Raw genomic sequence first — 27,261 nt, forward strand, 5'->3', positions numbered from 1 at the left:
TGTTTTATTGAATTTACTACCTCTAAAAGGAGTAAGAGGGTGAATCTAGGGGCTTGTGTGTCCCTAGACACAGAACTTTTACAAACTCTCCTACACCATCTTAGCTGTGAGCCTTCGCCACCATCCAGGTCGCGTAAGGATGGCAGTTCACTTCACATTCAGTTTTAGTCGCTCTTTTTTGAGGTTCAGGTATGGTTCTGTATGGTGTCTGCGTGGGTAGTCCATACTTTCAGTCACTTCCAACGTGGAAGTGGACTAGAAGCACCAACCTTTGTAAACAGATGTGTGTCCTGGAGCAAAAATATCTGCTTTGGAGAATAAAGCATTGCATGCGCCCGCTCTTTGTAATCTTTGAAACAAAGAAAGGCGGCCCGAAGGGGTGCCCAAGCTTATTACCAGGGAATAGACAGTAGCGTGTTTGCAGGGAGCGGGGTGTGATGCAGTCAGGGTGGAATCGGACTCTTTTCTGCCATGCTCGAATTTTTAAAACATCTTTTTTTCCCTGGGAGTTGCAAAGTGTAACAAGAGCATGATGCATGTGTCGCTGAAAGCAAAATATTTTGTCATTGAGAAAGCCTGATGGAGTCTGTCCATCTGTTTAGTAGCTGGCAGAGATCGTTGTCTTTATTGGCCGTGACAATTAACATGGTCACCTTTTTCCCTGTTACTGTACTGAGTTGAAATGTCTCTGTTGGCAGGTAGGATTATTTGTGTTGAACGCACTGTTCTCTTGTTACAAAAGCCTCTTTTGTGCTCGGCTGCCGGTGCTGACCTCAGTGAGCTGACTGGCCCTGTCAGACTCGATGAGCTGGATTCTACAACACAGGCCAACTCCGTTTGTGCTGTAAGAGGTTTGTATGGCCTTTCCTGGAATGAATGTGGTTAATTATTTCTGCTCACTTTAATCTTTTAGGTCTTCATATTGATTTCTTGCACAAGCATCGTGGAGGGATAAAAAAGCACGGTATTGCTGTGGGTCATTAGGAAATTTCAGGTTTTATACTTCTTTGCCTTTTGCTGGCCAAGCTCTGCTCCCACTCGCTCATACCCCAGAATAAATGTTTGATGCACAGTCTGCTTTATGATGTTCCTCCCGTCGCCGTCTTCTTTCAGGAGCCTTCTGTTCACACCAGCCTTGTTGATGTTGGCAACAGTAAGGTGTACTAATATTTTTTAGGCAAGATGGATAAAGTTACGTTAGCCAGATCCTGATTGGTAGGGGTTATTGTCTGATTTCCCTGGAGCTTTGCTGCAATGGGGCAATTTAATATTTCACCATAGTCATCTAGCATAACTTGGCCAATATTTGCTCACCAGCCACTTTGGATCATTGCTTTGTCTAATATTTCAGTCCTACCGCTAACCATGCAGAAACATTTCTTACAATGTATTTTCTAACGTTTCCTAATCATGCAGAAACATTTCCTACTGTGTATTTTCTAATGCTTTGTCCAGTCAGCTTCTTAAACCTCCCAGCTGTAGAGTGCCTATAGGGAAAAGTCCTTAAAAGCCCAGTTACTCCTGGCTTTTAAAGACAATTTCCTTTCTTAATTTAACTCTTAGCAGGCCAGTAGCCCTTGTAGAACATTCTTGATACTGTTTTACATTTACACCTTCAAGTATTCGCTGGAGCGTTTGAAATGAGCTTTAAAATCATAGAAAATAATGGTAACCAGTGAATGCTTCCCGCTCTAATGTGGTGCACGGAAAAGAAACCGTGCGAAGCTGTTCTAAACATACCTTCTCTTATGGTAGAGCCACAACTTAGCAGTGCCTCTGTGATTAATAGATGAGCACCTTGCAGTGACAAATCCTGAACTGCAACACTGCATGATGAAAAACACGCACAGCGAGAGGCGCTTCGCTCCAAGCCTTGGTCGTTCTGTACATCTCACGTCGATATTGTGAGTTACTTGAATGATATTTCTGTCACTGGCTGTGAAATACTTCTTGGCGGGTTTTTTTAAACCTCCATTAGTTAGGCAAAAAATTACCACTTCACTCTTAATTTTATGACTAAGTAGGAGAAGTGCCTGTCTTCTTTTGTCCTGTTGCCAGTGTACGTAGTAGGATAAAACAAACATTTCTCTGTCCTTTCTTTTCCAGTAGAGCAAAGAAAATACTCCTTTGTGATCTTTCCTTTGCACATATGGGAGCTGTCATGCTTTCCCTGTTCTGTACTACAGATGGAAGAATGACAAAAGCAGAAATTAATCCTACAACCTTGTCTTGCTTAATCTGAAATTTGTCCCACCTAGCTGTTACCAGTGTGTTCCCACACCTTGGCACCAAGGTGGAATAGAAAGTATCTTCTTTATACCTATGCTAGTGCTATATATAGGTGATAACTCTCACTTTAGTGTGTAACCAAATTTATTTAGTAGCATTTAAGATACAGATACAGCGTTTTGGAATTCAGTGAGTTGTCGCCTACATCTTTCTACTGAAGCAGTGAAGCTAACAGCATTAACCCTGCTTTGTTGGTGGGAGAATATGTATTTGATGGAGTAACCCATGAAGGAAAATTCATCGTCTCTCAAATTCACTCGCTGTCCCTGTCTCTTAGCCAGTTGTCAGTCTGGCTTTCCAGGAGAAGCAGTATTACCTCGTTCGTTCTTTCTTCTGTGTGCCCTCCTTTCACGGCCTGTACTTTCGGTCGCCCACGCGTGCCGCACGTGGGCCTCCTCTCACCTGACGCACTAACCTAACTCTCGCCTCACTCGCCTCACAAAAAGGCTGCAAAGGCTTTACCCCTTCTTGAAGCGGTGCTCCTTCCTGCTCCTCTGCAGTCGTGGCTGCTCCTCCTGGCTCTCAGGGATGCAGCAGGCTCAACCTTCCCTAGAAAAGCTGCTTTTTGACCAGTGAAAAGTGCAGGTGGTCATTCCAGTCCCCATCCACAGGTACAGCGGCTGGCGGCAGTGTCAGAGCTTCCAGCAGTGCTGGGACTGGGAAGGGGCACAGGCCATGCTGCCGGGTGGGTTTGAGGCAGACTGGTCATTTTTTGGAAGGTGTCTAAATGGGGTCAGTTAGGTTGGGAGGAACCTCTGACGTTCCTCCAGTCCTAACTCCTGCTCAAAACTGGGCCCTGAGGAACCTGGTGCAACTCTCTAGCTGCCCAGCTTTAAAAGCACCGCGCTGCAATCCAAGCAGATGCACCAAGTTTGTCAGGAATCCTTGTTTCAGAGAGGTCTGGTCATATCAGCTCTGGGATGGGGTGTGTTGCTTTTCAACAGATGAGTGAAAACCTGTGGTTGTTTTCTACTGGAAAGTTTATTCTTCTTTTAAAGATGAGTCTTGTGGTTCTCACCTGTGAGACGTTAACTATTAACCTGTCAGGGTTAATAGTTTTTGTTTTCTTATCAAACGTAATTTTTTCTATTTAGAAAATGCTATTAATTTTCTAATATTATGTATTCTAAATAGCAATTTCTGACCTCTTTTTGCTGTGTAGTAGCAGTCAGGATGACTTAAATGTTGGCAGTTCATACTGCACAGAACTGTGTTTCCTCTGACCCATGCTTACGAGCAAATCCTAGTTACTCCATACCACATATGTTACGTGGGAATATTATTTGATTAATTATATTTGCCGAGTGTATGACTCACCACCAGTGATTGAATTTAGACATTGGATATTTTCATACCCACCACTTACTCAGGGGTGGGTTTTTTTCAGTTTCCCTCTTAACAGTGTGAACAAGATGGGGTCAATCAGCTTACCTAGATTTCTCTTTTTGATTGAACTTTTCCCCTTCCTGTCCATTAATCAGGGTAACTGATTGGAAAAAAAAAAATACACACGTTCATTTTTTGAACGTTTCATCCAGAGTGTTACTTTTAATCCTCAGCCCTTCCTTGCGTGCCGCACCAGAGACCTGTTTTTCCAGGTGGTGTCCTGTTATCAGTCTCTGCTCGGTGCTGTCAGCCACGGCCCATAAAAATAGACTAGAGGTAAAAATCAAATTTTGGCTGTGTGCATTTCTATTTAAAAGAAGGATCTCAGGAAAAGATCCAAAAGGTTTGTGAACGTCAAGCAAAATCCAGAGCCTTGACCAAGACGTGCAGCAGTTCAGCAGCTTAAGCCTGAGCAATCACTTTGCATGCGGGATGCACAAGGCTGTCGCTCGATTATTGGGTCTGTTGCCACCTTCAGTTGTGTTTGTTCTGACTGTGTGTTGTCATCAAAATAAACCTCTCCATAGATGCAGTCTCGTCAGCATGATCCTGGTTCGTTTTCTTCCCATGAACTTGTGTTTCTTGCGCACTGGCATCCTGCAGCTGCAATGCGGCACACAACTGGGGGAAAGTTAAAAGGTTTAGAGAGAAACAGGTCCGTCAGCAAAGGGGATTTTGGTGTGTTTTTAAAATGACGGTTTAATGAAAAAAAAAGGAAACATATTCAGCAAACTAGTTGGTAGCTTTTCTTTCCCACGAACAAGGGAAACATGCCCATGCTGTGGCAGAAAGCGTCCTGCCTCGTAGTTGCAAGTGCTCATGGAAAGTCCCAGTTTATCATAAAACTCGAAGAATCAGAATTATTCCTGTAACGGTCCAAGGGGTTAAATGCACAGAACTGCTTATCCTGACAATGAAATCTGTGTTGTTTCATTATATGCACAGAAACTGGGTTATAAACGTTGTATTTGAGAAGTCCCTTTCCTGATCTTCACACTTGCTGTCCTTCGAATTCCCAAAGAAAATTACGGTTTTGTTGTTTATGTGTAGCTCCCTCCTTCCTGTCAGTCCTTGTCCCAGGAGAACCAATAAAGCCAGGGATTAACGCCCTGTCTTACAGAGCAGGCAGTGGAAATGCTCCCTAGTCTCCAGGGGTTTCTTTTATTGAATGTGGTATAAAACTGTGAGATACTTGCTCAACGGGAGCTCTGATTTTTAGTCTATACTTCTGTGGTACCAGTGAGGGTTTATTTTAGTGCAATTTCATTCTTACAGGTGATCCACTTGGTATGCTTCAAAATACCTAGGAGTATTTTCTCCATAAATAATGCCCATAATTTCACCGTATCATTACCATAAAAACATGATACACTCTTTATTGGCTTCTCATAAAACTCTGAATATATTTTCTTGCCAAGACTAGCAAGGCCCTTTATATTAGTCCAAAGTATCTTTGGCATTCCCTTCTGAGGCACACACTTAAATCTGTGGGCCAGATCTAATCTCTGTTAAATCGGTATAAATGAAGAATAACTCCATTGTTCGTGGAATTCAACCTGCATCGTACTTTTCAAAAGGGGTTGGGTCTTCTCAATGGTTTGTGTTTCCTAAATATCGATATCAAGCTATCTGACCTCACGATTTTTATAGCCATTTATTGCCAAGGAAACATCAGAGGACCAGAAAGCAAGCAAGCAAACAAACAAAAACAAATCAGAAAAACATTAAAACCCAAACCAAAAGAACTGAACCTGTTTGGAAAGTTAATTATCAATTATCTACCTTCTGGTGTTTTCAGAATGTAACACACTTTGCCGTACTGTCGTCCCGTGTTGGAGGGACGAAGGAGAAAGGGAGTGGGGTTGTTGGAAGCGCTGATGCTTGCTCTGACAAGTCTTATTCTTAAGCTGAGAGTCAGAAAGGATCAAACCTGCTGGGAAGCCAGGAGTGACTGTGTGTGCTGGCTTACCGTTAGCATCTGGTAAGAGTTTCGTCTTCTGCAGGCACTGTTGTTGGAGTTAATGAGAGCACTGCTTTCTCCTGGCCTACCTGCGACAGATGTGGCAATGGAAAGTTGGAACTGTGTCCCCAGGACAGGTGAGAGTCAGCGTGCTCCGGAGCACTCCAGGTGTTCTGCAGATGTAGCCATAACAGCAGTCGGTGATGCAATGATTCCTGCAGGCACAGGCTGCACTTTGTTCCTTCCTAGAACTAAGACGTAGTATTTTTATTGCTGATGAACTGATAAAACCTGCAAGGTTAGATTAATTTATTAAGAAAGATACAAGGAGATATGAACTGGTTTGAATTTGCTGTTATCACGGGTTTTTTTCAAACTAACCTTCAAGTATTGCTTATAAAGATTTCATAGCCCACTGCATTAGTTTTAATAAACATCCACATAAATCACCGGCCTGATTTTAAGCTCCTTTAAAAGCCGCTTCTTGTGTTTGTCGACCCTACCCTGTTACCCCACGTACCACCAATTCACCTCATTTTTATATGGAACTGTGATCTCTGCTGTGATTTACCAAAGTGTGAGAGAGTCACATTTCAGACCTATTCAATTTATAACCTTTCTAAAAAGGGTGTTGAATAATTCTGGAAGTGCAACTGTCCCAAATGTGAAGACTGATCCTACGGGGCCTGTTACGACCTGAAATGCTCAACCTGCGCTGCACTGGCGTGCTCTTGGGAAGCCTCCCCTTCAGCTGCCTAGCCAGCTTGCTCTTCGAGAGCCTGAGATACCTGATGGGATAAAAACACAAGAGGACAAGAGAGCAGTCAGAGCGTAAAAAGAAGGAAAGGGGGGTTCTTTCTGCTGGAAAAGCTTATAAAAAGCATCAGGAGAAGTTGGTGGGTGGGTTTGTTGCCATTGAAATAGATAACATTTTCCTAAATGTGAGAAGTTTTACTGCTCGTGCTTTGTGATGTGTAGCCTCTGGGGGCAAAAGGCTGAAAATAAAAAAAAAAGTGTCCTATATTATGCTATCGTGCATAAACCAAGGATGTGTGTATGTTCACATAGCAGCGTAGTTCAATAAACAAAAAAAAATCTCTACTGTGCGGGACACTTTTGCTCCAGTTGGAGAACAATGTAGCACCAATATTTGTTTAAGACGTTATTCCAACAAACACTTACAGCTGAGGTTAATTTTATGCATGTGACTTAAGTGTGTGCTGAAAACGTTGAACGTTTGCTGAACGAGAGCCTAAACCAATAAAGTCGCTTGGGCCAAATCTATACTAGGGATTTTCTTTCGCCGTAACTTTTAGAAGGTTGTGAGATTCGTATTTGCTTAAGTGGGGTGACTATAAATGTTGCCAAAATTTATGAAGGGAAGATCCTTCTCTAGAAGAGTCTAGGTCTCTCCAGGAGACTCACTTAGCCCTACCAGCAGAAGAGCTCTATTTGCCGTCATCAACTGAATCTCTACCAGAGCTTTCCTGCTAAAAGTCTACCAGCAAAGTATTTCAGAGAATAAGCTAGCTGGCTTTTTGTGTGTTTTGATTTACGACTGATAGCTTTGCCGTTTCTTTATGTTTTTCCATCATTATCTGTGTGTTTCAGAGGATTGCTGTATTGCAACCAGTGCTCTGAAGTTGTCAGTTCACCAGTTTTGAAAATGCAGCTGGAAGTCTTCTTGAGTTGTCCATCCCGATCTCAAAGTACAGTGAAAGTAAAGGTATGGCACGAAATGAGCTTCGGTGTATTGAGCATAGCGAGGCGAGGTGGACACATAGGTACTGTAAGCCACACTTTTATGAACAGCTCTGTCAGAAGAAAAATTAAAAGATGTAAGTGTATCCCGTAATTTAGTCTCATACTAAACTTGTGTTTCATTGGACTAAGAGCCCAGTTCCCAGATCTGACTCAAATAATACAGTCATTGAGTTCACCCTGAGGTTTGCAAACTGTTTATGGTCCAGCTGAAGGGCTTTGTTGGGTTGGGCCTTGGGAAACCTCAGTCTCCACAGCCTAAAAGGAACGTGTATTTTTAGACTCCCATTCTGAACATCTTCCGTGTCACCTCTCCTCTGCTTTCTTGGCCAGAGAAACAAAGCCATTCTGTCTTAGAATGATAAATCTGTGTTCAGCGTGACTGTTTTAACCTGTGAACAGAACGTCTTTGCATACGTAAGATTTTTGTCATGAACAAAACCTGTCCATTTTCTCATTCCAGCTGTTACAAAGGACAATCTCTTCTCTCCTGATGTGCTCCGCCAGTGAGGATGGGGTAGGTACAATGAACGTTGATGAAAGAAAGTTAAGCTACGTGGTTTACTGTAGAGGCAGAGTACAGGGGACATGAAGCAGGTGGGAAGACACTCGGATCACAGAAATGAAAGGGATTCTTGGAGGTCATCGACCGACCTGCCACTCACACTGGGCTGTTGCCAATGCGTAGGCAGGTCAGCCGTGACTTTGGCTGGCAGGGTCTTGAAAACCTCCAAGAATGGAGGTTCTGCCTTTCCGGGCAGCTCGTTTCAGAACAGCGTTAGGTTTCACTAGAAATGACGGATTTTTTTCTTGTGTCCAGCCTGGGATTTGAGTGGGCTGGGCCCTTCAGCCATCCCACCTTCCACCCGCTGATGCCCTGCTGTCGCGTGACTGTCAGCAGGCTGACACCCTCCTTTTTGGAAGAGGGATGCCGAGATGGGAGGCGCAGAGCCGTCTGCAAATAGCCCCATGTCCGGACGTTCAGCGCCGCGATGGGCAGTGCTGGGCTGGGCTCCGTTTTCTGGCAGGGAATCCAAAGACGGCCAAGATACGCTCCAAGCACCCCACTTTTTTGGGGGGCTGCTCTTCTAAACCCTGTAAACCACAGCTGCTTTCTAATGGCACAGCCCTGAGCCCGCTGGCGGGCGGTAAGGGCAGGGAGGTGGGCAGAGCGCAGGCAAGATGGGAACGGTGTGAACGAAGCACGCGTAAGCCACGGGGACCTGTGGGCTAAAGTACAGTTGATGTCATCGTGAAGCAGTTATTCCTTTAATCTGAGATATCAGAAGAACCCTGACGTTTGGCACAGTGATCCAGATTTATCGCCGGCGAGGGAGGCACCCGGGAAGGTGCCCGGCTGGCATTGGCTGCTGGATGGTCGGCAGCGAAAGAGCAGCACCTTCAGGGAGTCATTAAGTCCAATTAGCATCCCGAGTTTCCCCCCTCCCCATTGCACGTGGAAGGGAGCGAAGGTCGGCTCGTCGCCTTGTTTAATCATCCCAGTGAAGCGCATTCAGTGAGGTGACACGTACTGGGGTCACGTTGCTTTCCCTGTCTTACACAGTCTTCCAGCATTTTGCTGTTAAGTGCTTCACGGTTCTAATGGGATTTATGGGTAATACTTAAAGTGGAACATTGCTCTGAAATCGTAAATTATTTTTTTTATGCTGGAGGGTGTATATTTCATAAAAACAAAGAGATACAAGAAATTTCCAGAATATGTTTGCTCTTTTAATAGCAGTTACGTCTTGCTAAGTTTTACAGGATGTGTCTGGTTTGGTTACAGGCTGACAAAACGTAGTTCTTTCTCGAATTACTAGAATTCAAATCAACCTCTTTTTCACGTTTCAGTTTTTATAATGCAAGTATTGAGAAGTGTGGCAACTTAGAAACACTTTTTATTTTTTTCCTTAGCTGAAATTCAGGGACAATTTTTTCCTTTTTTTGTCATATGCGTTTCCATCTCCGAACCGCCGCGTTTCAAAAAGCAGCACGCCTCAACAAAGGCGAATCACGAGAACCACCACTTGAGGTGGCATTGTTTTCTGCCAGTGCTGCTGAAGTTTCTAAGGGTGTAGCTTTGTAATCACTTCTTCTGCCAGGGAGGTTGGTTTTGGCCGTCCCTGGCCGCTCGTTCCTTACCTTGTGGCAGCCCTTCTGTTAGCCCAGCCGAGCTGTTTGTGCAGCTGCGTGGTGGATTGGACTGCAGAACCGGTCTGGGGCAAAAACAATCTAGGGAAAAAAAAAAGAAGAAGAAAAGGGTTGTTTGTGCCTTGAACCAGGCAGCAGGCGTGGGTATCGCATACCTGCGCAAACGCGCGGCCCAGGTGAACGGGGGCATGGGCAGAGGCTGGTCCCGGGCAAGTCCCATCGAGGAGAGAAACGGATGTCAACCTGCCGTACCCTCGGTATCGACCGTCGGTGTTAGCAGTGCTTCGGTGAACGTGCCCTCTCCTCTTGGAGGAGTCATCCCAGCCTCACGCCCCTCTCCTCCACGCAGAATACGGGCTCTGCAGATCCACTCGGGCACAACCCCCGTGGGCGAGCGGCCGCTGGGGTCATTAGCAGAAGGGACTGGTGGGGGCCGGTGATCGGGAACGATGCACGGTCCAACACCAAGTTAGAAGGGGCAGGGGGAGGGAGCAAGAAGAGTTAAAAGTGTTTTTTCCTTCAGTGGATCTGTTAGCTAAGGTGATGGATATATAGTGTGTGTATACCCGTTGCTAGCACGTGTGGATTCCTGCGAGCGTCACGCAGCTGGATGAAGGGAGGGCAGTTCGGTTACGCTGCAGCAACACTGAGTTCAAAGTCACAGTAGCTTTTTACTCTTTTTTTTTTTCAACAACTCGGTTTTTAAAAGCCTGGTAGGGAAGCAGCACTTTAAGCAGGAGTGAGATCTCGTTGGTGCAAAGCGAATGTATTCATTCTTCCGTCAGTTCTAACACACCTTTCTTTCCGAGTCCCTAAAAAAAACGCCTGCTGGAAGAGGACCTTACACCCTGCATCTCCCGAGCCGAATGCTGCTTAGAACAGAATGTCCAGGACTGTTTGTTTTAATCAACATGCTTTTATCACTGCAGAGCTATGAGGTGCAGAGCGTGCTGGGAAAGGAGGTGGGGTTATTGAACTGCTTCGTCCGCTCCGCCACCAGCCACCCCAACTGTGTTGCACTGGAGGAGATTGTTCTTCTGGAAGCAGCAGCGAGACACTGAGCTGAACTCCAGTCAGCTACTATAGTATCTGTGGACTTTGTAATGTGGTTATCTGTTAACCAGTGCCACAGATAATGGGTAATGCCAGGGTGATAAGTATTAAGATAGTTTATTAAAACTATGATTTGCAAAGCACATTGTGCTCACGCTGAAAAAGTACCTCTGTAAAAAAATCTGTTCGACTTTCTGAACTCTTCTGGTTTGGATCAGTTCAGAAGTTAAGAATACAGGTCTTCGGCGCGTTTGCTGTTTGTATGTAAAACATTTTGTCCTGGAGTTTTGGATGGTTGTGAATTTTTTTTAATAATTCTGTATTTATTGGGTGTAGATGGAAAATATTTTACTGATATTTTTGAAATAAATACCTTGCTACAGGCAGTGAACATTGGTCTATGCTGTTTTATCAGTGGATTCCAGACGTAGCGCCGGCTGCAAAACACTGCCTTGTGCGCGAATTCCGAGTGTAATGTTTCTTATCACCTCGCAGTAGATGTTACAAAGATGGAGAATGGAACAAAGCCTGTATTTTGAAGTCTCAAGCATATATAAAGTTAATGTTTTACAGCTAGTCGGTCTCTAAGCGTAGAAGTACCGTGTTATCTGTAGCTTCCCACAAAGCGGGTGTTTCATTATACAGTTTCTGTTACGGGTAACGAGCAAACTGCTTTGTAGGCCACGTAACTATCCTCACCCCATGGACATCCCATGTCCAGTCCCATCTGACTGGACAGAGACAGGGATTACAGATAAATAATAGCAAAATCTTGCTATGTTTCATAGGAAGGTATGTCTTGTCATTTGAGATGCAAGGATTCACGTGAGGGTTCAGTCAGAGTTTAGATTTTTTTTTTTTTAGATTTTTTTCCCCTCTCACAGTGTTTAAAAAACCCTTACAGGCCAGGGGAGGAGGAGTGAATGGTTTTGCACAGGTCGTGGGACGTGATTGCCCAGCAGAAGAGGAACAGCAAACGTGTTGCTACCGTGATCCTTCCTGCGGCTGAGGCTGATAGTGGAAGGCCTTCTGTACGTCACCGTTACTAAAGGAATGACCCAGCGTTTGAATCCCCCATTCTCCCCCCTCCCCCAAGTCTTTCAGTCTCCTTACCTGCTGCCTGGTGAGGAAGAAGGGGACACCAGCCCACTCCTGCCTGGGGGACACGGCCCTGTACCCACCAGGGTCGCCCCTTCAAAACCAGGACGATGGCGCTTGGCGCAGAATCACAGAACGTCAGGGGTTGGAAGGGACCTCGGGAGATCCCCTAGTCCAACCCCCCTGCCAGAGCAGGACCACCCAGAGCAGATCCTGTGAGGCCGTTCTTCTGCAGGTGCCCCGCAGATGCTGCCGCAAGCAGCCTGGCCTCCCGTCACCTGCTCGCTCAGCCTGGTCGCCCACTCTCGCTTTCATGGGCAGTGGCCAGTGAGAGTGGCCAGTGAGAGTGGCCAGTTTGTGCCCAGCGCTGCGACAGGCTGACGCGCAGAGGTGCGACGGCATCTCCCTTGGGAGCACGGCTGGTGGGAATCAGTGTAGGGGCAGCTTTGCATCGTCTGCAGTGGAAAACTGCTGACAGGTTTCTTAACAGGAATTTTTGACTGTGTTCTTGTGTTCAGGTGTATATATATTTTTTTATATCATTACAATGTTTCTGAGAGTTCTGGCCCAAGAGCAGCCCCCCCTACAGTGCCGGTGCTGCTCAGACCCCCCAGGTCCCTCAGCACAACTGACTCAGCATCCCGGGGGGCAGCGGAGCTTGTAGCGGCCACGTACACCCGTCCCAGTTACCCCCCCCCCCTTGCATCGCCCTTCTCTTGCTTTACAAAAAAAAAAAAAAAAAAAAAAAAGCGGGGCACCTCGCCCACCCCCCCCCCCCCCGATCCCCATCGTTTGAGCTGTGGAAGCCCCCCAGGGCCCCCCCCAGCGCTGCTGGGAAGCGCAACTCCCCCCCCCCCCCCCCCTCCCGCTGCTTTCAGGACACAGAGCGAACGAGAGCAGGGTTGATTTAAAACTTTTTTTATTATTATTATTATCCTTAGAAATGCTGTAAAAATTGATATAAAAGGTCGAGCATGCTCAGTCTTTTTTTTTTTTTTTCCATCCTACTGTCTAAAATACATGGGGTTTTGAATCATTTTAACAGATGTACCATAGCTGCATCGGTATGAGTAAAATGTAGAAAAGACGAAAACTACCATTACAAAAATAATTTAAGGGGAAAGAAGAAAAATATATATATATATATATTTAGCTTTTTTTCCTTTTTTTTTTTTTTTTTTTGTTTTTTGGTTGTTTTTTTCTTGCAAGTTCCGCGGTGAAAGACCCGCGCGTCGCCCCACGTCGCCCCGACGCCCGGCAGCGGCCGCAGGTCCCACCGCGCCTCCGCCCCCGCGCCCGGCCCGGCCCGGGGCGCCTCGGCCCGGCCCGGCAAAGGCCCGGCTCGGCCCGGCCCGGCCCTCTGAGGTATTTATCCACCGTCTCCCCGGAGTCCGTCTCTCCGTCCCCGCTCCCCACCCCCGCCCCGGGGTTACCGGCAGTCGGTGCCCGAGCCGGGCTGCAGGAAGGAGGCACCGGGCAGCTGTTTGAAGAAATGCCGGAGGCTGGTCAAGTCCCGGGTGAGCTGCTCGATCTTCTTGTGCAGCTTCTCGTTCTCGGCCGAGAGCTCCAACAGCTTCTGCTGCATCTCCTGGTTGCGCCGTTTCGCCTTGTCGCGGCTCTTGCGCACCGCGATGTTGTTGCGCTCCCGGCGCTGCCGGTACTCGGGGCTAAACCTGTCCACGCACTTCTTCCCGCCCCGCTCCTTCCCGCCGGGGGCCGCCGGCGGCGGGACGCCCTGAGCCGACCCGACCACGGCCACGGTCACGGCGGCGGCGGGTCCCGGGGAGCGGGTGCTGCAGCTGGAGGGGGAGCTGCTGCCCGGCGGCTCGGGGGAGGTGGGCGGCGTGGGCTGCCCGCTCAGGTTCATGATGGTCTGGGCGCAGGTGGCGATCTGCGAGGGGAGCAGCGAGGAGGAGAGGTCGCTGTCGCTCCAGTCCGGCTCCTGCTTCAGGGCGCCGCGGGTGGAAGAGGAGGAGGAGGAGGAGGAGGAGGAGGAAGAGGAGGAGGAGGAGGAAGAGGAGGCGGTGCGGGGCTCGGCGCCCAGCAGGGTGGTCATGGCAGCGCCGAGGTTCTTAGCGGGGTCGCGGCCGGCGCCGCCGCCCGGCGGCAAATACTCGCCGTAATCCCCGCCCCGCTCGGGCTTGTGGTTGCTGTTGAAGAGGTCGGCGAAGAGCTCGTCGTTGCAGAGCTCCAGGTTGGGCACGGCCGACATGGAGTCGATGTAAGAGCTGAAATCGATGGCGCTCTCGTCCTCGTACATGGCCGGCGCGGCGGCGCTCAGCTCCGCCAGGTTGGTGCCGCCGCCGCCCCCGCCCAGGCCGCCCCCCGCCTCTTCGCCGCTCATCCCGCAGCCGCCGCGGGCCCCGGCTTTGCAGGCGGGACCCGGCCCTCCGCCGCTGCCCACCTTGGCGTCGTAGAAGTTGGCGGGCTCCAGGCACCAGCTCTTATAACATGCCGGCGAGTCCAGGCTGTAGAGGGCGGCGGCGCTCATCGGGCGAGCGGGACGCGGCGCCGCACGATCGCCGCGCTGGGGCGGGGGAGTCGAGGGGTGACGCTCCGGACCGCCGGGTACCGACCGCCGCTCCGCGACGATCGCAGCTCCAGCCTCCTCCGCGGGCAAGGTGAGGGAGCGGCGCTGATGCCGCTGGTCCTGCTGCTACTGGTGGTACTGGTGGCTCCTGCTGCCGTCCCGCCGTCGGGGTTTTAGGAGATGGGGAGGGGGTGGGTGTGAGGGGGCCGATCCGCGCTGGGGTGTTGCGGGGCGGAGGGGGGTGGGGGGGGGGGGTTGTCACGCCGCGCTCGGCGATAGGACGCGGGGATGGGACAAGGCGTCTGTGGACCTGGGAGCGAAACGCCCGTTCGGTCCCTTCTTATACGGCGCCGGCCCCGCCTCCTACCCCAATGACGGGGAACGAGCGTTCACCCCCGGGGACCCGGGGGCGGGAGCGGGTGGGGTGCGCGGCCGCGGAGGCAGGGCTCCCGCCGCGGAGAGCTGCCACCTCCCGGTGGAGGGTGGCCGAGGGAAGGGGCGACACCCCCCTCGGGGGGACGGGAGGGTGAGGGGAGGGGGCAGGCGCCCGAAAGGGCGCCTGCCCCCTCCCCTCACCCTCCCGTCCCCCCGAGGGGGCTGCCCCGACAGCGCTACCGGCTCCCCATTCCCCCCCGCAATTATTTTTCCTGGCTTCTTTCCACGCAGGGCAGTGGAAAAGCTGGCGGAAAAGGCTCAATTTTACCCCCCCCCCCCTCCCAAACTAAGGCGGCTGGAGCTCTTACGGGGAAGATGCTGCCGGCCCCACGCGTGTCTCTCCGTATCACCCGAGCGCCCTCCCGAGGCTCCGCTCCTGCGGCTGGAGCAGGGGCAGCTTCACCCGAGAGGGGTGAGCAATTCTATAACACGCACACCCACCCACCCCCCCCCATCGCTTCCTCCAAGTGACAGGGTGGCTGCTTGGATTTCTTCTTACGGGACGCTCCGGTGGGAAAGGGGTCGCTAAGGCAGAGTCTGCGGGAAGTTAAGGCTCTTTGAAAATTTACGGTAAGTAATTATGCACACACACACACACACACACACACACACACCCCTGCATCCAACTGCTGCTGTTAAATTGGCAAGTCTCAGCGCAATACAAATATTTTAATTTCAACTAAGTGAAATGCGTAAGTTTTCTCGGTTTTTAAAACCCTGGCTTCACCCCCAGGTGCTCCGTTGACCGCATGACAAAAGAAACACGCACAAAACTGAACATTCTATTTTAAGATTTTGTTTTTTTTTTTTTTTTTTAACCAGAAGACCCAGCTAGATTTACAACCCTGCGCTCGGACTAGCCCGGCGGCTGACTTCTCTTCAGCCCAGCGCTCAGATGACATGCTGGCGTGCAGCTGAGCGCCCTGTGCCGCTCGGAGGTGGCTTTCTGGGGACCGTGGGTACGTGCCGCTCATGCCGGCCCTGCCGCCTCGCTCCGGGCAGGGCTCCATCGGCCGCTACCGCAGCTGTTGCAGTAACGCAGCTGTTTATCAAAGGGGTGTGTATTTTAACATAAATAGTTGGGACAGGGCTGGTACATGCTCTCCCTTTGGCCGTAAACTCCTCGTGGGAAGGCTTGTGGGCTCCGGGTAAGTGCCTGGCAGGTGAGGTTTTTGCATCTGGCGGGTGGGGTTTCGCGTGGAGGGGCTTGGCTTTTGGCTTTTGAGTCTGCAGCTAACCCCACGGAGATGTTGTGTTTAAATAAACTTGCTTTGATTTGCTCATCGGAAGCTTGATCGTGCAGCCTTTGTCTACCTGAGCCTTTAGCACTGAACTTGACAGTGACACAAAGAGGGTGGGGTTTTTTGGTCTTTTTAAACGCAAACGGTTTTCCACAAAATAGCACGCCCAAGCCCCATTTTGCCTGTTACTTTCTGCCCTCCAGCACTGGGGCACATTCCCATTGCACGAATCTGTCCGTCAGGGACCTGCGACCCTCCCGTGGTGCTCCGGGACCTTTATTCTCTGCGTGAAGTGTAGAGAGGTGGGTTCGTGGAGCATGGGGAGGCAGTTGAGAAACCCGAGGTGGTGACACCCCTCTCTCCCCCTGGCTCTGCGACAGCGGGGTCCGTGGATTGCTGGCAGGCGATGCAGCTCACCTGGCGTAGCAGTGAAGTGATGGTTTGTCTTGGGAAGCATCTCGTTGAACTGCTTGTCCGTGTCCCCAAAGGGCAGCTGGTCATCAGACGGTGTTGGCGTGCGTCTGCGCCAGCCCAGGAGGTCTCACTTAGTGCCCATCATGTGTTACTCCAAAAAAGAGACGCCGTTCCCAGCCAGGTCACCCAGCCCTCGCTGGGCATCCTGCCGGACGGCAACTGCATTCTCAAAATCCCTCAGTAAATGGCGACCTGCCAGGCATGGACACCCTGTGTCAGCCCCGATACCTGCCGCCCGTGTCACACCTCAGCCCCAGCACGGAGGGTGCAGCTTTGCTCGCAGTGTCTTTGGGACCTGGGGGCACATTCAGAGCCCGAGGTCAGACCTGCCGACACGTGTCCCCCAAACCCAAGCGGCAAGAGCCGTCCCCTGGAAGGCGAGTTGGGTGCGTTTGTTGCTGAGCCCGAGATGTGCGATTTGAAGAGCACATTTCCAGGGGTGCTCCCCCCCCGTGCCACGCGGGGTGTGAAGTCCTGGGGTGATGCTACACCTGCAGCGAAGCATCCCGGAGCAGATAAGTGATACTTGTTCCTTACCAATGCGCTGAACTGAAGGCAGGACCATGGCCACGCTCTACAGTTGCCCGGGATGCATTTGTCTGGCATCTCGGCAGCTGAGCCTGCTCCCATCTGTGTGAGTAATTTCATGAGCAGTGAGGCAGAGACAAGCTCTTGATTCCCTCACCCATCCTGCTGAGTACCTGACCCACCGAATCGTGGCTTGTCTCTGGGATCCGGTAAGTTTAAACAGCAGTAAGAAACACTTTTAGCATCTGAATTTCAGAATAATTTCTTTAAAACCTGTTGGAGGTTTCTGCTCCAAATCAAGCAAAAAGAGGGGCATTTAAACCGCTGAGGAAGGACAAGAAGCCTTTCTCTAAAAAACCTTCGCAGAGAAAAGAAAAACCTGAATTACCCTGAAGTGCCAGCTGTGAATTCCAGAGAAGCACCAGGACCCTGAGCCCTTCAGGGACAGGAATTACATCACACTCTGTTTTCTGACTAGTTTTTTTTTTTCCTCAAATAGCAGCCAGGCCACTCAGGGAAGGTGAGGAAACGGGACGTGCTTCAGCCTGGGTTTCATCCTCCCCGTCCTCGTCCTGGCGTGCTCGCTTCTGGTAACCCAGCCAGATGTGCAGGACTTTTTGGGGACAGCGGGGCTGGGAGCCCAGCTGGGCTGGGCTGGTCCTGCAAAGCCCTTCTCTGCTTTGGGGTGCAACGGGGCTGAGGCGGCCCCTGGGGGGGATTTGTGGCTGGGGTAAGGCAGCTGCAGAGCAGGACTGCGGGAGGGAGACCTTGTCCAGGGGAAGCACCTCAGGGCACTGGGTTTCACAGGGAAAGGCTGGCTGGATGATGACGAAGAGCCGGCTGACAAGGGGGGAAAGATGAAGGGGTGGGTTGCCTGGTTTTCTCGGTTTTCTCCTCCTCCCCCCAGGAAGAAGCAGGGGTGTGATGAGCATTTCATTCGACAGCTGGAAGCCAGGACGGGCGCTTGGGGGCTGCCTGGGGAATGGGACATGCGGATGAGGAGATGCAAGTGGTTTGGGGAGAGGCAAAAACAACACCTGCCCACACACTCCGAGGGAGGGACAGTACCTCCTTGAGGGCGGCGTTGGTTCTGGTAAGCCAGCACAGGGACTGCTGGACGGACCCTCCCCACCCCTTTGGCCCCTCATCCCTCTCCCTTGTCTGGAATCGCTGTAACAGTGTTTTGCTCATCACTGGTGCTCACTCGGGTCAGTCCATCGCGCTGATCCAGCCAGCGGCCACCCCGCTGTTTGTGGCTGAAGAACTTGCTGGTAAATGAGCTTTTTAGTCTTTTTAGCTCCCTTAAACCCTGTGCTCTGACTCCCTGCGGGTGGGTGAGCCCTGGCGGTGCCAGCCCGGGCTGGGTTTGTCCAGCTGCACCCTCCCACCTACCCGGGCTCCCGAAAGGCCAAGTGCAGCAGCAGCGAAATGCCTCGGACCCCGCGCCCCTCGTTTTCTCGCGCTCTTTGGTGGATGCTCTGAGCCTTTTCCCAATACAGGTTTTACGTGAGTTTCCAGCAGGGATGAGCTCCGTGAGCTCAAATTCACAGCTACGTCCTCTGCCTGACCAGATGAAGTCTTGCACAGTACCATTTACTGTGAGTTTAATGGACAGAGCGAGTGTTACCCTCTCCTCTCCCATCAAAAAGGAAAAAAAGAAAAACAACTAAGCAAACAAAACCCCCTGTAAATAATGTGGAAACTGTAACCAAATCTTTTCCAGTTGCTTACAGCCATTCCTTCCCAAAACCTTTTGCAACACAACTCCCCTAAACACCCTATTCTGGACACCGTTGGTTTAACATTAGATGCAGCTCTGGTGGCTTTGCTAGAAGACCAGTGACACCATTCGGTGCTGTGGGTGGCTGCCAGCGTGTGACCTTTCTGAGCGGGTGCCACTTCTTACAAGCAGCATCGCTTCGAAATGAAATTTTTAAACCCCCGGTCATTTCCAAATGAGGCACATGGTGTGAATAAAGTGGCTCAGCAGACCCTCATCCTCAGGGCTTGTGAGGTGAAAAGAAAAAAAAAAAAGTATTAAAGCAGTGATGATAAACCCTTATTTTATCTCCTTGATATTGAAAAAACGTGAAGTTTGGGGCACAGTGCCTGTAAATGCAGACACTTTCTTTCCTGACTTCAGGAAGCAGCTGGCCAAACCTTCAGTGTGAGGCCAGAAGAGCTGTAGGAAACTTACTCCACGGCAGAAGACGAGCCTAACTCATAACTCATTGTCCTTGTGAGAGCTCCAAACGCGTGCTGGTGCTGTACCACATCTCAGCCACGGACACCTCAAGATAACATTTAAACTGGGGGGTGGTGGTGGGGTCTAAGGGAACATCCAGAGCATGATGAGCAGCGTGCAGGGACCTCTTTATCAGCTGGGAGACTGCAGGTTGTGGCTGCAGAGCTTTCCTCTGTGTCCAGCAGTGTGTGTCAGAGGGAAATTGTGAGATTGACAGGGACGGTAAGGACTAGCTGAAACATTAATATTATTCTATACATTAAGAAAAACCTGCTGAGAATATATGGTAAGGGTTTACATAGCTTTGTAGGTGCAACTAATGAATTTCCAGCTATGGGGCCCATCTGGTTATTTAATCTGAGAAGGAAATACTCTGCCACACTCGCGGATAGTTGCTGAGTTGTGTTCTGCATCGTGAGACCTGAAGCAGTCTCCCGACTCCGAGCAGCACATCACCTCCCTCTTTTCTGGAAGCCGAACCAACCCACCCCGTAAAACACCGAGCCCAGCGCCTTGAGGTTCTCGGGGCTTCACGGGCGGGCTCCAGCCTTTCCCTGCCAGTGCTCCGTTTTAGGGAGAGCCGCCCCCTTCGGCCGGGGTCGGACAGCAGCTGCCGTTGACGTACGTTGGGGGTTATGGTCAGGCTCGTTCAGCTGCACGGGGGACGCTCCGCTCGGGATGTGCTTCTGCTCACGAAACCCCGGCAGCTTCGCTCCTCGGCCGGCTCTTGAGCCTGACGAATACATCACTAGTAGGACTGGCGTAGCTGAGGCTTCACACGAGAGCACTTATTTTGGGGCCAAACCCGAGCTTTTAACTATTTTAAGCGTCATGGACGTGGTCTAAGCTCTTTGGTATTGCCAGGGCTACTCTCACCTATCTCAAAGGCTTTCACCCCTGGCCTGAGGGACTTTGGGTACGGAGTGAAGGCAGAGGAGGGCACGGGGCAGGGCTCGCCACAGCCCCCCTCCCCTGGAAGAGCCGGGCCCCGCTCCCGCTCCTTGCGAAGGGCCGCGGGAGCCCGGGCTGGGGCTGGAGGGCGGCGAGGGCTGCTGAAGGCAGCGGCAGGCCTACGGGAGGAGCCTCGTTAAACTATAAACCTAAACTTTGTCCTCTGCCGAGCCGGTCAAAGTACCGACCGAATATCTGAGGTATGTGCCAAAAGTGCCGTTCAACACCTCGTACGATCGGCCGCTCGGTTCCCAAATGTCCCCCCCCTCCTCCTTTCATGTGGCTTTTTATTGTGCTTTAAACTTTCTTGTATTTGCACAGTGGCAACGTGAAAGCAGAGTGCCTCTCCTAACCCCTCTTTAGTCATAGTGCCACCATCTTTATTGATAACAGAGATTAAAAGAACAAAATGCACCACGACATCTTACGTCAGTGTACATAAAAGTAGACTGTATCACACACTGTTATGAAAAAAACGCTGTCCATTCATTATCATCTGTATAAATGGGTAAACGTGGACGTTTTCTGTGATTAAAGTGCCCTGAAGTAACTTGTGAAAAATGAGGTGTACATCTGAAAGTTTATTTTTATTTTTAAATAGAAGTTTCCTCTACAAAAATACAGCAGAACAGTACTTGTAAATAATAAAATCTGATAAAGAGGCTCTGAAGTTCTTGATTCGTAACACTATCGACATAAAGAATTGAGTGTATTTAGCAAGAAGGAAGGTAACAAATAAATAGTAATTGTTGCTGGAAAGTGTATGAAACAAAAAAGCTCCCTCCCGGTCCATTAGGCCTCAGGGAGGAATCTTCCCCACCCTGAGGTTCTCAGGGAGCTGTCTCCAGGAGGCAGACGCCCCTGCTCTCCCGCTGAAAGATTTGAGACTGGTGCCAAGGGAGACCAGCCCGCAGCAGAAGCGGGACTGCCCCATCGCCACGGAGGCAGGAGGGAAAGCCTGGAGGCAGTGAAAGGGCAAAGACTCACTTTTATTACCCCTTTTATGATAATTACTAAAACCTTCAATGGAAACTCCCTCCTACGCTGAATTCTGGGTAACCAACAGCAGTGACAGTGCAGGGGACCCTCCTTCCCCCCGCCGCCTGCGCTGCGCTTGCCCCAGGGAACCTGGGGGTGAGGAAGAGCCCCATCGGGCACAGCTTCCCCACGGCGGCGCCAGCAAGCCCAGGGTGCAGCAGTCAGCCCTGCGCGGGGCGGCACCGCGGCCCTCGGCGGCGGCAGCTTTTGGCTTTGGCCAAATAACCTGGAATTCACACCAGACGAGGAGCGTAGACTCTAAAAGACAGGGGTAACACAGTGTATATAACCTCCACCTTAAAAAACAAGCCGCTGGAAGGGTCTCATCACCGCTACCTCATCACCCAGTAATGACATAACCGTTCAGATACTCCAGGTGTGATCTAGAGCTAAAAGTCGTTTTCTGTTCAATTTTACCACGGGCCACACTGTTTCTATCGATACAAAAATCCTCCAGTTTTAACTACAAATAACCTATACCTGCAGAATGGTTTCGGTTGATTGTCATCAAGTGCCTGTAGGTTACAAAAGCACAGAGTTTCACTACGAGGACGCCTGCAAGTTCGCAGGGCGTGAATCTGTGCTTTCCTCTGCCTGATCTCAGGGCCTTTCAGTTCAGGTAAGCCTTTAAGCTCTGCAGCCTCTCCAGTTCTTTCTACATTGATTCTAACACAAAGACAATAAAGCTGCTTTGTTACAGAACCACTTAGAAGAAAAATAATTAAAAAAACAAACCTGTTTGAATACAGCTTTAATACAAAAAAAAATTATTTTCCATATTAGTCAAGTTAACCGATGATGATAAAAGTGATTAAGAGCTTTTTTTTTTTCCTTTTTGGCCTTAAAATTCTGATCCGGTTGCAGCTGTGTGTAGGGTACGGGTCCCTGGGCAGACTGGGCTTTAGAGAGCAGTCCCTCACATCCAGGGCTCCCATCCTTCCCAGACTCTGCCAAGAACGTTGGGGTCGGTCGCTTGATCGATCAGGCATCTCACTTGGGTCTCTTCTGAGAGCCCGTCCTCCGGCTCTTTGGCTCTGATGTTATGATCAGCACTGCCACGAGCCACAGCGGCAAAATCACGATAAGAAGGCGACTTCTCGTGGCCCAGGCGTAGCTCATCACTAAAATCGAGAACGCAGAAACAAGCTCTTGGTAAAAGAAACAAGCGAAGAAACCCGAGTTGTGTTTTTAAACACGAAACAGTACTTGAACACGATTCCTGCAGATTTTATTTTTCAAGATGTGGAGACTGTTCAACAGCTGTAGAAGGCTTGGCCAGTGGAGACTGGTGATGTCAGCTGTCCTTTACTAGCGAATATTTACCATGAACACTTCAATCTTGTCAAAGGTCTCCAACTGAAAGAAGGATGCAGCAGTCCACATCCAAGCTGTGATCTCCTTATCTGCCCTCATGATCTGCGTCTGCAAGAAGTATTTTGCTGCCTTCTCCAGTTCAGCCTCGACCGCAAAAGGGCCTCCTCCCAAGTCCTGCACTTCTCAGTATTTGTATAGTTTTAACACAGACTTGCTTTTCTTTGCCTTTTTTTTTTTTCCCCCTTCTTGATTAATCCAAAATGTCTTTTTAAAAGAGGATGGAAGGGATTAATTGTACTTTAGCTGAACTTTAAAGACATTCTGGCTTGAGCCAGACTTGAGTAGACTGACATAAATAACCTGAGAATGCCATCAGATTTGGATTTGATGTTTTTGGGAAGCAGCTTACCTCCGTGCCTCCCATACAGCTGGTTCAGGTTCCATGTCCAGCAGAAGCACGTTGATTTAAGTACCACCCCTAGCCTAAAAACTGTCGGGACGAACGTGAAGAACAGCAGCCTGAGGAGTGAGCAGCGAGGCAGGCTGACGGGGTGGGGATGTGCAAAACTGCTCAGGAGGCCTGAGCTGGAGCAAGAACGCTCACGGGGAGACACACTCACGGGGAGATACACACACTCACGGGGAGAGAGCGGGTGTTTTGGCTGGCAGGGCGACTCGAAGCGCTTGTACGTGGCCCAGAACGGTTCCGACAGGCTGTTTGTTGGAGTTTTGCCCTGCCTGCCTCTCCTCTTTTCCTGTTCTATCCGAAGGGAGCAGCATCCGACACAGGAGGCTGCCAAAGCTCTTAGCGGAGCGGTTCAAAGCAAAGGGAGAGCATCTTACCAAGTGATGGCTGCTGGGTTGGCACCTGTAAGCTTTCTCCTGACACAGCTGACTTTCTGCAAAGGGTACCAGTTCACTTCGGAGGTGTTGATTTCCTTAGTCCACGTGCCTCCTTTTTTCAGCTGTCTTTGTTCAAAGTTCTAAAGAGAAAACACATTTGCCCTCTTTACCATAAATCACGTACTTAAAAAGACTTTTTAAGCCACCAGATCGCAGAAGTCAAGCCAGTAACTCTTTAACTGCAGATGTGATGGAGGGCACAGCAGTGAGGTATCCAGCCTGCCTGCGACTTAAAATGTAATTTACAACTGAAGTGCAACTGGTTTCGGATTTTTTTCTCTGTAATTATTAGTTTGATATATGCAGTGTCGCTCTGTAAATTTAAGAGGCTCGATGCAGAAAGTTGGAAATACTTATGCTGCTGCCATAAGTGACATAACATGATCAAGAGATACCCAAGTTTTTTAGGATTATCATGCAGATAAAGAACACTACACCGATAACAGACATGTGCTACTATTCTTTGTCCATCAATACGGAACTCTGTCATTTTAAATCCTTTAAGTTCAGTTTCTCCGAGAACTCAATAAAACACAGAGAGACAAAAGGAGCACTGAGAGCGAGCATCGAGAAATACTTCATTTTTGATCAGTTTTATCCTTATTACAGTTTAAGAATTCTTCACACACAGAAGGAGGAAAGAGGAAAAATCCCACCTTCCAGTCCAAAGAAGGCTCTTTCACAAACACATCCATTGTGCTGATGAGGAGATCTGGATCCGCACGATAAGCCCTCAGGGCGTGCACCATCACGCTGTAAAGGAGACCCCACTCTCTCACTGGCATCATCAGATTAACAAACTGGCGCGTCAGGCGAAAAGGCATCAACTCTGGCACGCCCAAAAACTAGCCGAGGGGAAGGACAGTCACAAGAAAACAAGAATTAAGAAGCCTTAGAAGGATTAGAAATGAATGTTTTGTTCTTTCTAAGCTTTGAAACCCTCTCTGTCACTTAACTGAAAGTAACACGCAACGCGGTAGGCCAGGACCAAGCTGTGACATCAAAGCTCTAGCCATGAATATCTAGTGATAGTGGCTGAAAGCGTGGCTAAACTATCAAACCACCACCAGATAAGCCTCTGTGAGACTCTAGAGCTCCCTGCTTGTCTGAGAATATCTGGAAACAAGAGATTTCAACTATTTTCTATTAACTAAAAATAACTTGCAAAGATTCTTTGGCATCAGAACGATGGCCAACGAGGAGCATCAAATTTAGCACCGAGAATACACGTGTAGTCACACAGAATGAATGCAAAAGCCGTTAGCAAATTAATTGGAAGGCCAATACCTGCGTAGCTGAGCCAAAGGCGCACCCGAAGTCTATGCCCACCACGCCACCCGTCTCCTTGTTAACCATGAAGTTGGACAGGTGCCGGTCTCCGATACCGAGTATCCAGTGGCTGATGCACATGAGCGCATGAGAGCTGGCAAAATGGGACCGCAGGGAGAGGAAGGCTTCAGGAGACGTGCTCATCCTCACGAAGGCTCGCCTGAACACAACAGGAGACACGCGTGGCAGGCGGGTAAGACACCGGCGTTGGTTTCGCGCGGCGCGGCCCCGACCAGCGCGCTTACCGCAGCAGGTCTTCGGGAACGCTGCTCTCCCTGCTTCTGAAGGACATCACCGTTTCTGTACGGCTGGCAGTCCTGCACGTGAAGGAAGGAACAACGCCAGCTACTGAAATAACGGCCCCCTGGATGCGAGACGTTAAGGTGTGCACGTGACCGCGCTGGCACGTTTGGCTCACCCCAATAAACGAAGCCACACAGAGGGTTTGCCCCAAATTTTTGATCTGCTATTAAGAACAGCCCCTCCCCTTTTTTTCTCCCAACGGTTATTTCCAAGACTGACATTTCTGAACACAAAACAGCACGTAGTTTTGTCTGGTTAAGTAGATGGGTTAAGTTTTAATACAGCAATCCAGCTCTTTCTGGCTGCGTTGTCTCTTCCAAGCAGAGGAACTAAGGCCCAAATCCAATCTCTCAGCAGCACGGGGAGGCTACGTTGACACTAGAAAGTAGTGCAGCACCAGGGGAGGCAACAGAACTAAACGGCTGGTGCTGAGGACATCCACGCTGTACACATTTGGGGAGGGAGGGCGACTGCTCTGGCCTAGCCCATGTCTGGTCCTGGGAACTGAACGCTCGTGAGCAGCTGGAAGGGGCTGGGCGCTCTCCTTCCAGCCCAGTTTTGTCCGAAAGGAGCAGAGTTGTGTACTAGGGGACAGCTCTGCGATGCAAGCCAGCGTGAGGTGAGTCGGGGTGACGGGGAATTTACCTCAAAAGCACGTTCTGGATCTGAATACAAGTATTAATGTAGACACACTCAGCTAAACGAGTTAAAGTTTTCAATTTAAAAGCAAGATGCTTGCTTAAGCAGGTTATGAGCTCATCAGAAATGCTCCACTGCAAACTTCACTTCCCCCTACCCTACAGTGCTAGATCTAGGTAGGTGTGGAAATTCCTCCGAGAAGATGCTCAAGTTGGGACCCAAACCATCAAATATTCTTAAACTCTCAGCAAATCACTGCGATTTTCTCTGTCCAACTTCAGCAGGTGCCCTGGCTCTCAGGCAGCCTACCTAACTGCACAATCAGGAACAAGTCACCTAGAAAATAAAGTTGAAGAGGAGCATCTGCTTCTAGGCACTTTCTCAAGGAAGCGAGCAAGCTTCTGGAAGCATTCCTGTGCTCTGGCAGGATTTTGGCAGCACTAAACCCTTCCTGCAGAGCATCTCCAGCAAGACAAAGCAGTAAAATGGGGAAAAATCAGATCTAGCCAGTATATTATAATGCAGATCATATTTCTCCTGGAATTTCCACAACTCTGTGTGTGCACACTCTTGTTTCTGTATTTCACATGCAGTTCTCTCTTAAAACCTACCTGTACATAACATGGTACCGAGAGATGCCTTGTGCTTTCCCCCCCATCTTGGACAGCCACTCAGAATAGGCAGCACGAGGTCCTTTTTTACTAGGGACCAAAAGAAAAAAAAAAAAGCAAGGATTATTTCCCTATATTATCTTACCACTCTGTACTTGAATATCCACAGGCTGTGTGCTGCTATGACCCACGAGATTTTTATGCATAGGAGGAGTCAGGAAGCTACAGCCTACATTAATTTTAGCCTTGCTATGGAAATGAAGTTTATGGAGTCAGTGCACATGCTGATCCACCCATCTCCTTCCCCCCAGCTCTGAATGCACCTCAGTCATATTTGACAGAAGATTAAGACATCTCAAAGGCGTTAATCTGTCAGTAAGTACTGTGAAAATCAGATGCTGCCTTGAGAAGACCCAAAATAATTTCTCCAGGGAGGGAAAAATATTTTTAACGCAGTCTTGGATCCATTTGAGAGGCATTATGTAGCCTACCACTGTCCGTGCTGCCATCTGTCCATCCAAACAAGTAGGGACTGCAGGAAGGCAGTCTGTTACCTCCTCAGTGCGGACAAGAAGGGAGGAATGGGGGCTTGGACTTAAGGTATTAATCCACAAGAAGCCAGTCTTTGTTAGCTGCACTGCTTACAGAATAATTTGTTATTTTTCTCCCATCTTAACTAAATAGACTAGACATCAAACTTCTATTCCAGAGAGGCAGCAACTTAGCAGAGCACCTGCCTTCTCTTTTCCTTCCAAAGCATGTTGTGAGATATAGAGATCCTTCCCATTTAAGAAGTATTGATCATTTATCACTTTGGGATAAAGAAAAGGATTTCAAAACGTCAGAAAGTTACTTCCCCCACCCCAACCAAAATATTGCCAGCAAGGATTTCAGTAGAATTTGCCTTTGCCAGCGCTGTCATTCAACTGTGGCTCAACATAAAGTGTCTTAATTGACTTGACTGAAGAACATAAGGGAAAATATTCAAAGTCCATATACAACATTAAAATAAAGCTATTTGA

At 49.4% G+C, this 27,261-nt stretch overlaps 3 protein-coding genes across 8 annotated transcripts in view; 1 reads left to right on the plus strand and 2 right to left on the minus strand.

Moving 5' to 3' along the window:
* Positions 1-10,608, plus strand: part of SPIDR (scaffold protein involved in DNA repair) — a 198,914-nt gene extending 188,306 nt beyond the window's left edge. For both annotated transcript variants that reach the window (XM_086472516.1, XM_086472517.1), the window contains 5 exons: positions 699-851; positions 5,679-5,772; positions 7,247-7,361; positions 7,860-7,913; positions 10,477-10,608. In XM_086472516.1, coding sequence (XP_086328642.1) covers positions 699-851; positions 5,679-5,772; positions 7,247-7,361; positions 7,860-7,913; positions 10,477-10,608 — 548 coding nt within the window. The remainder of the gene's footprint in view (positions 1-698; positions 852-5,678; positions 5,773-7,246; positions 7,362-7,859; positions 7,914-10,476) is intronic.
* A 2,519-nt stretch (positions 10,609-13,127) lies between these two features.
* Positions 13,128-14,189, minus strand: CEBPD (CCAAT enhancer binding protein delta). The gene has a single exon (XM_009960187.2). It carries the CDS (start codon positions 14,187-14,189, stop codon positions 13,128-13,130), a length of 1,062 nt encoding a protein of 353 aa, XP_009958489.2.
* A 7,685-nt stretch (positions 14,190-21,874) lies between these two features.
* The window catches only part of PRKDC (protein kinase, DNA-activated, catalytic subunit), an 81,251-nt gene continuing 75,864 nt past the window's right edge, over positions 21,875-27,261 (minus strand). For all 5 annotated transcript variants that reach the window (XM_086472694.1, XM_086472693.1, XM_086472696.1 and 2 more), the window contains 6 exons: positions 26,240-26,329; positions 24,932-25,003; positions 24,645-24,846; positions 24,014-24,202; positions 23,298-23,437; positions 21,875-22,261 (listed from right to left, as the gene is read on the minus strand). In XM_086472694.1, the coding sequence (XP_086328820.1) occupies positions 22,057-22,261; positions 23,298-23,437; positions 24,014-24,202; positions 24,645-24,846; positions 24,932-25,003; positions 26,240-26,329 (898 nt within the window). In that variant the 3' untranslated portion in view covers positions 21,875-22,056. The remainder of the gene's footprint in view (positions 22,262-23,297; positions 23,438-24,013; positions 24,203-24,644; positions 24,847-24,931; positions 25,004-26,239; positions 26,330-27,261) is intronic.

Source organism: Leptosomus discolor, chromosome 13, assembly GCF_034619465.1.
Source record: "Leptosomus discolor isolate bLepDis1 chromosome 13, bLepDis1.hap2, whole genome shotgun sequence".
Taxonomy (NCBI): Eukaryota; Metazoa; Chordata; class Aves; order Leptosomiformes; family Leptosomidae; genus Leptosomus; species Leptosomus discolor.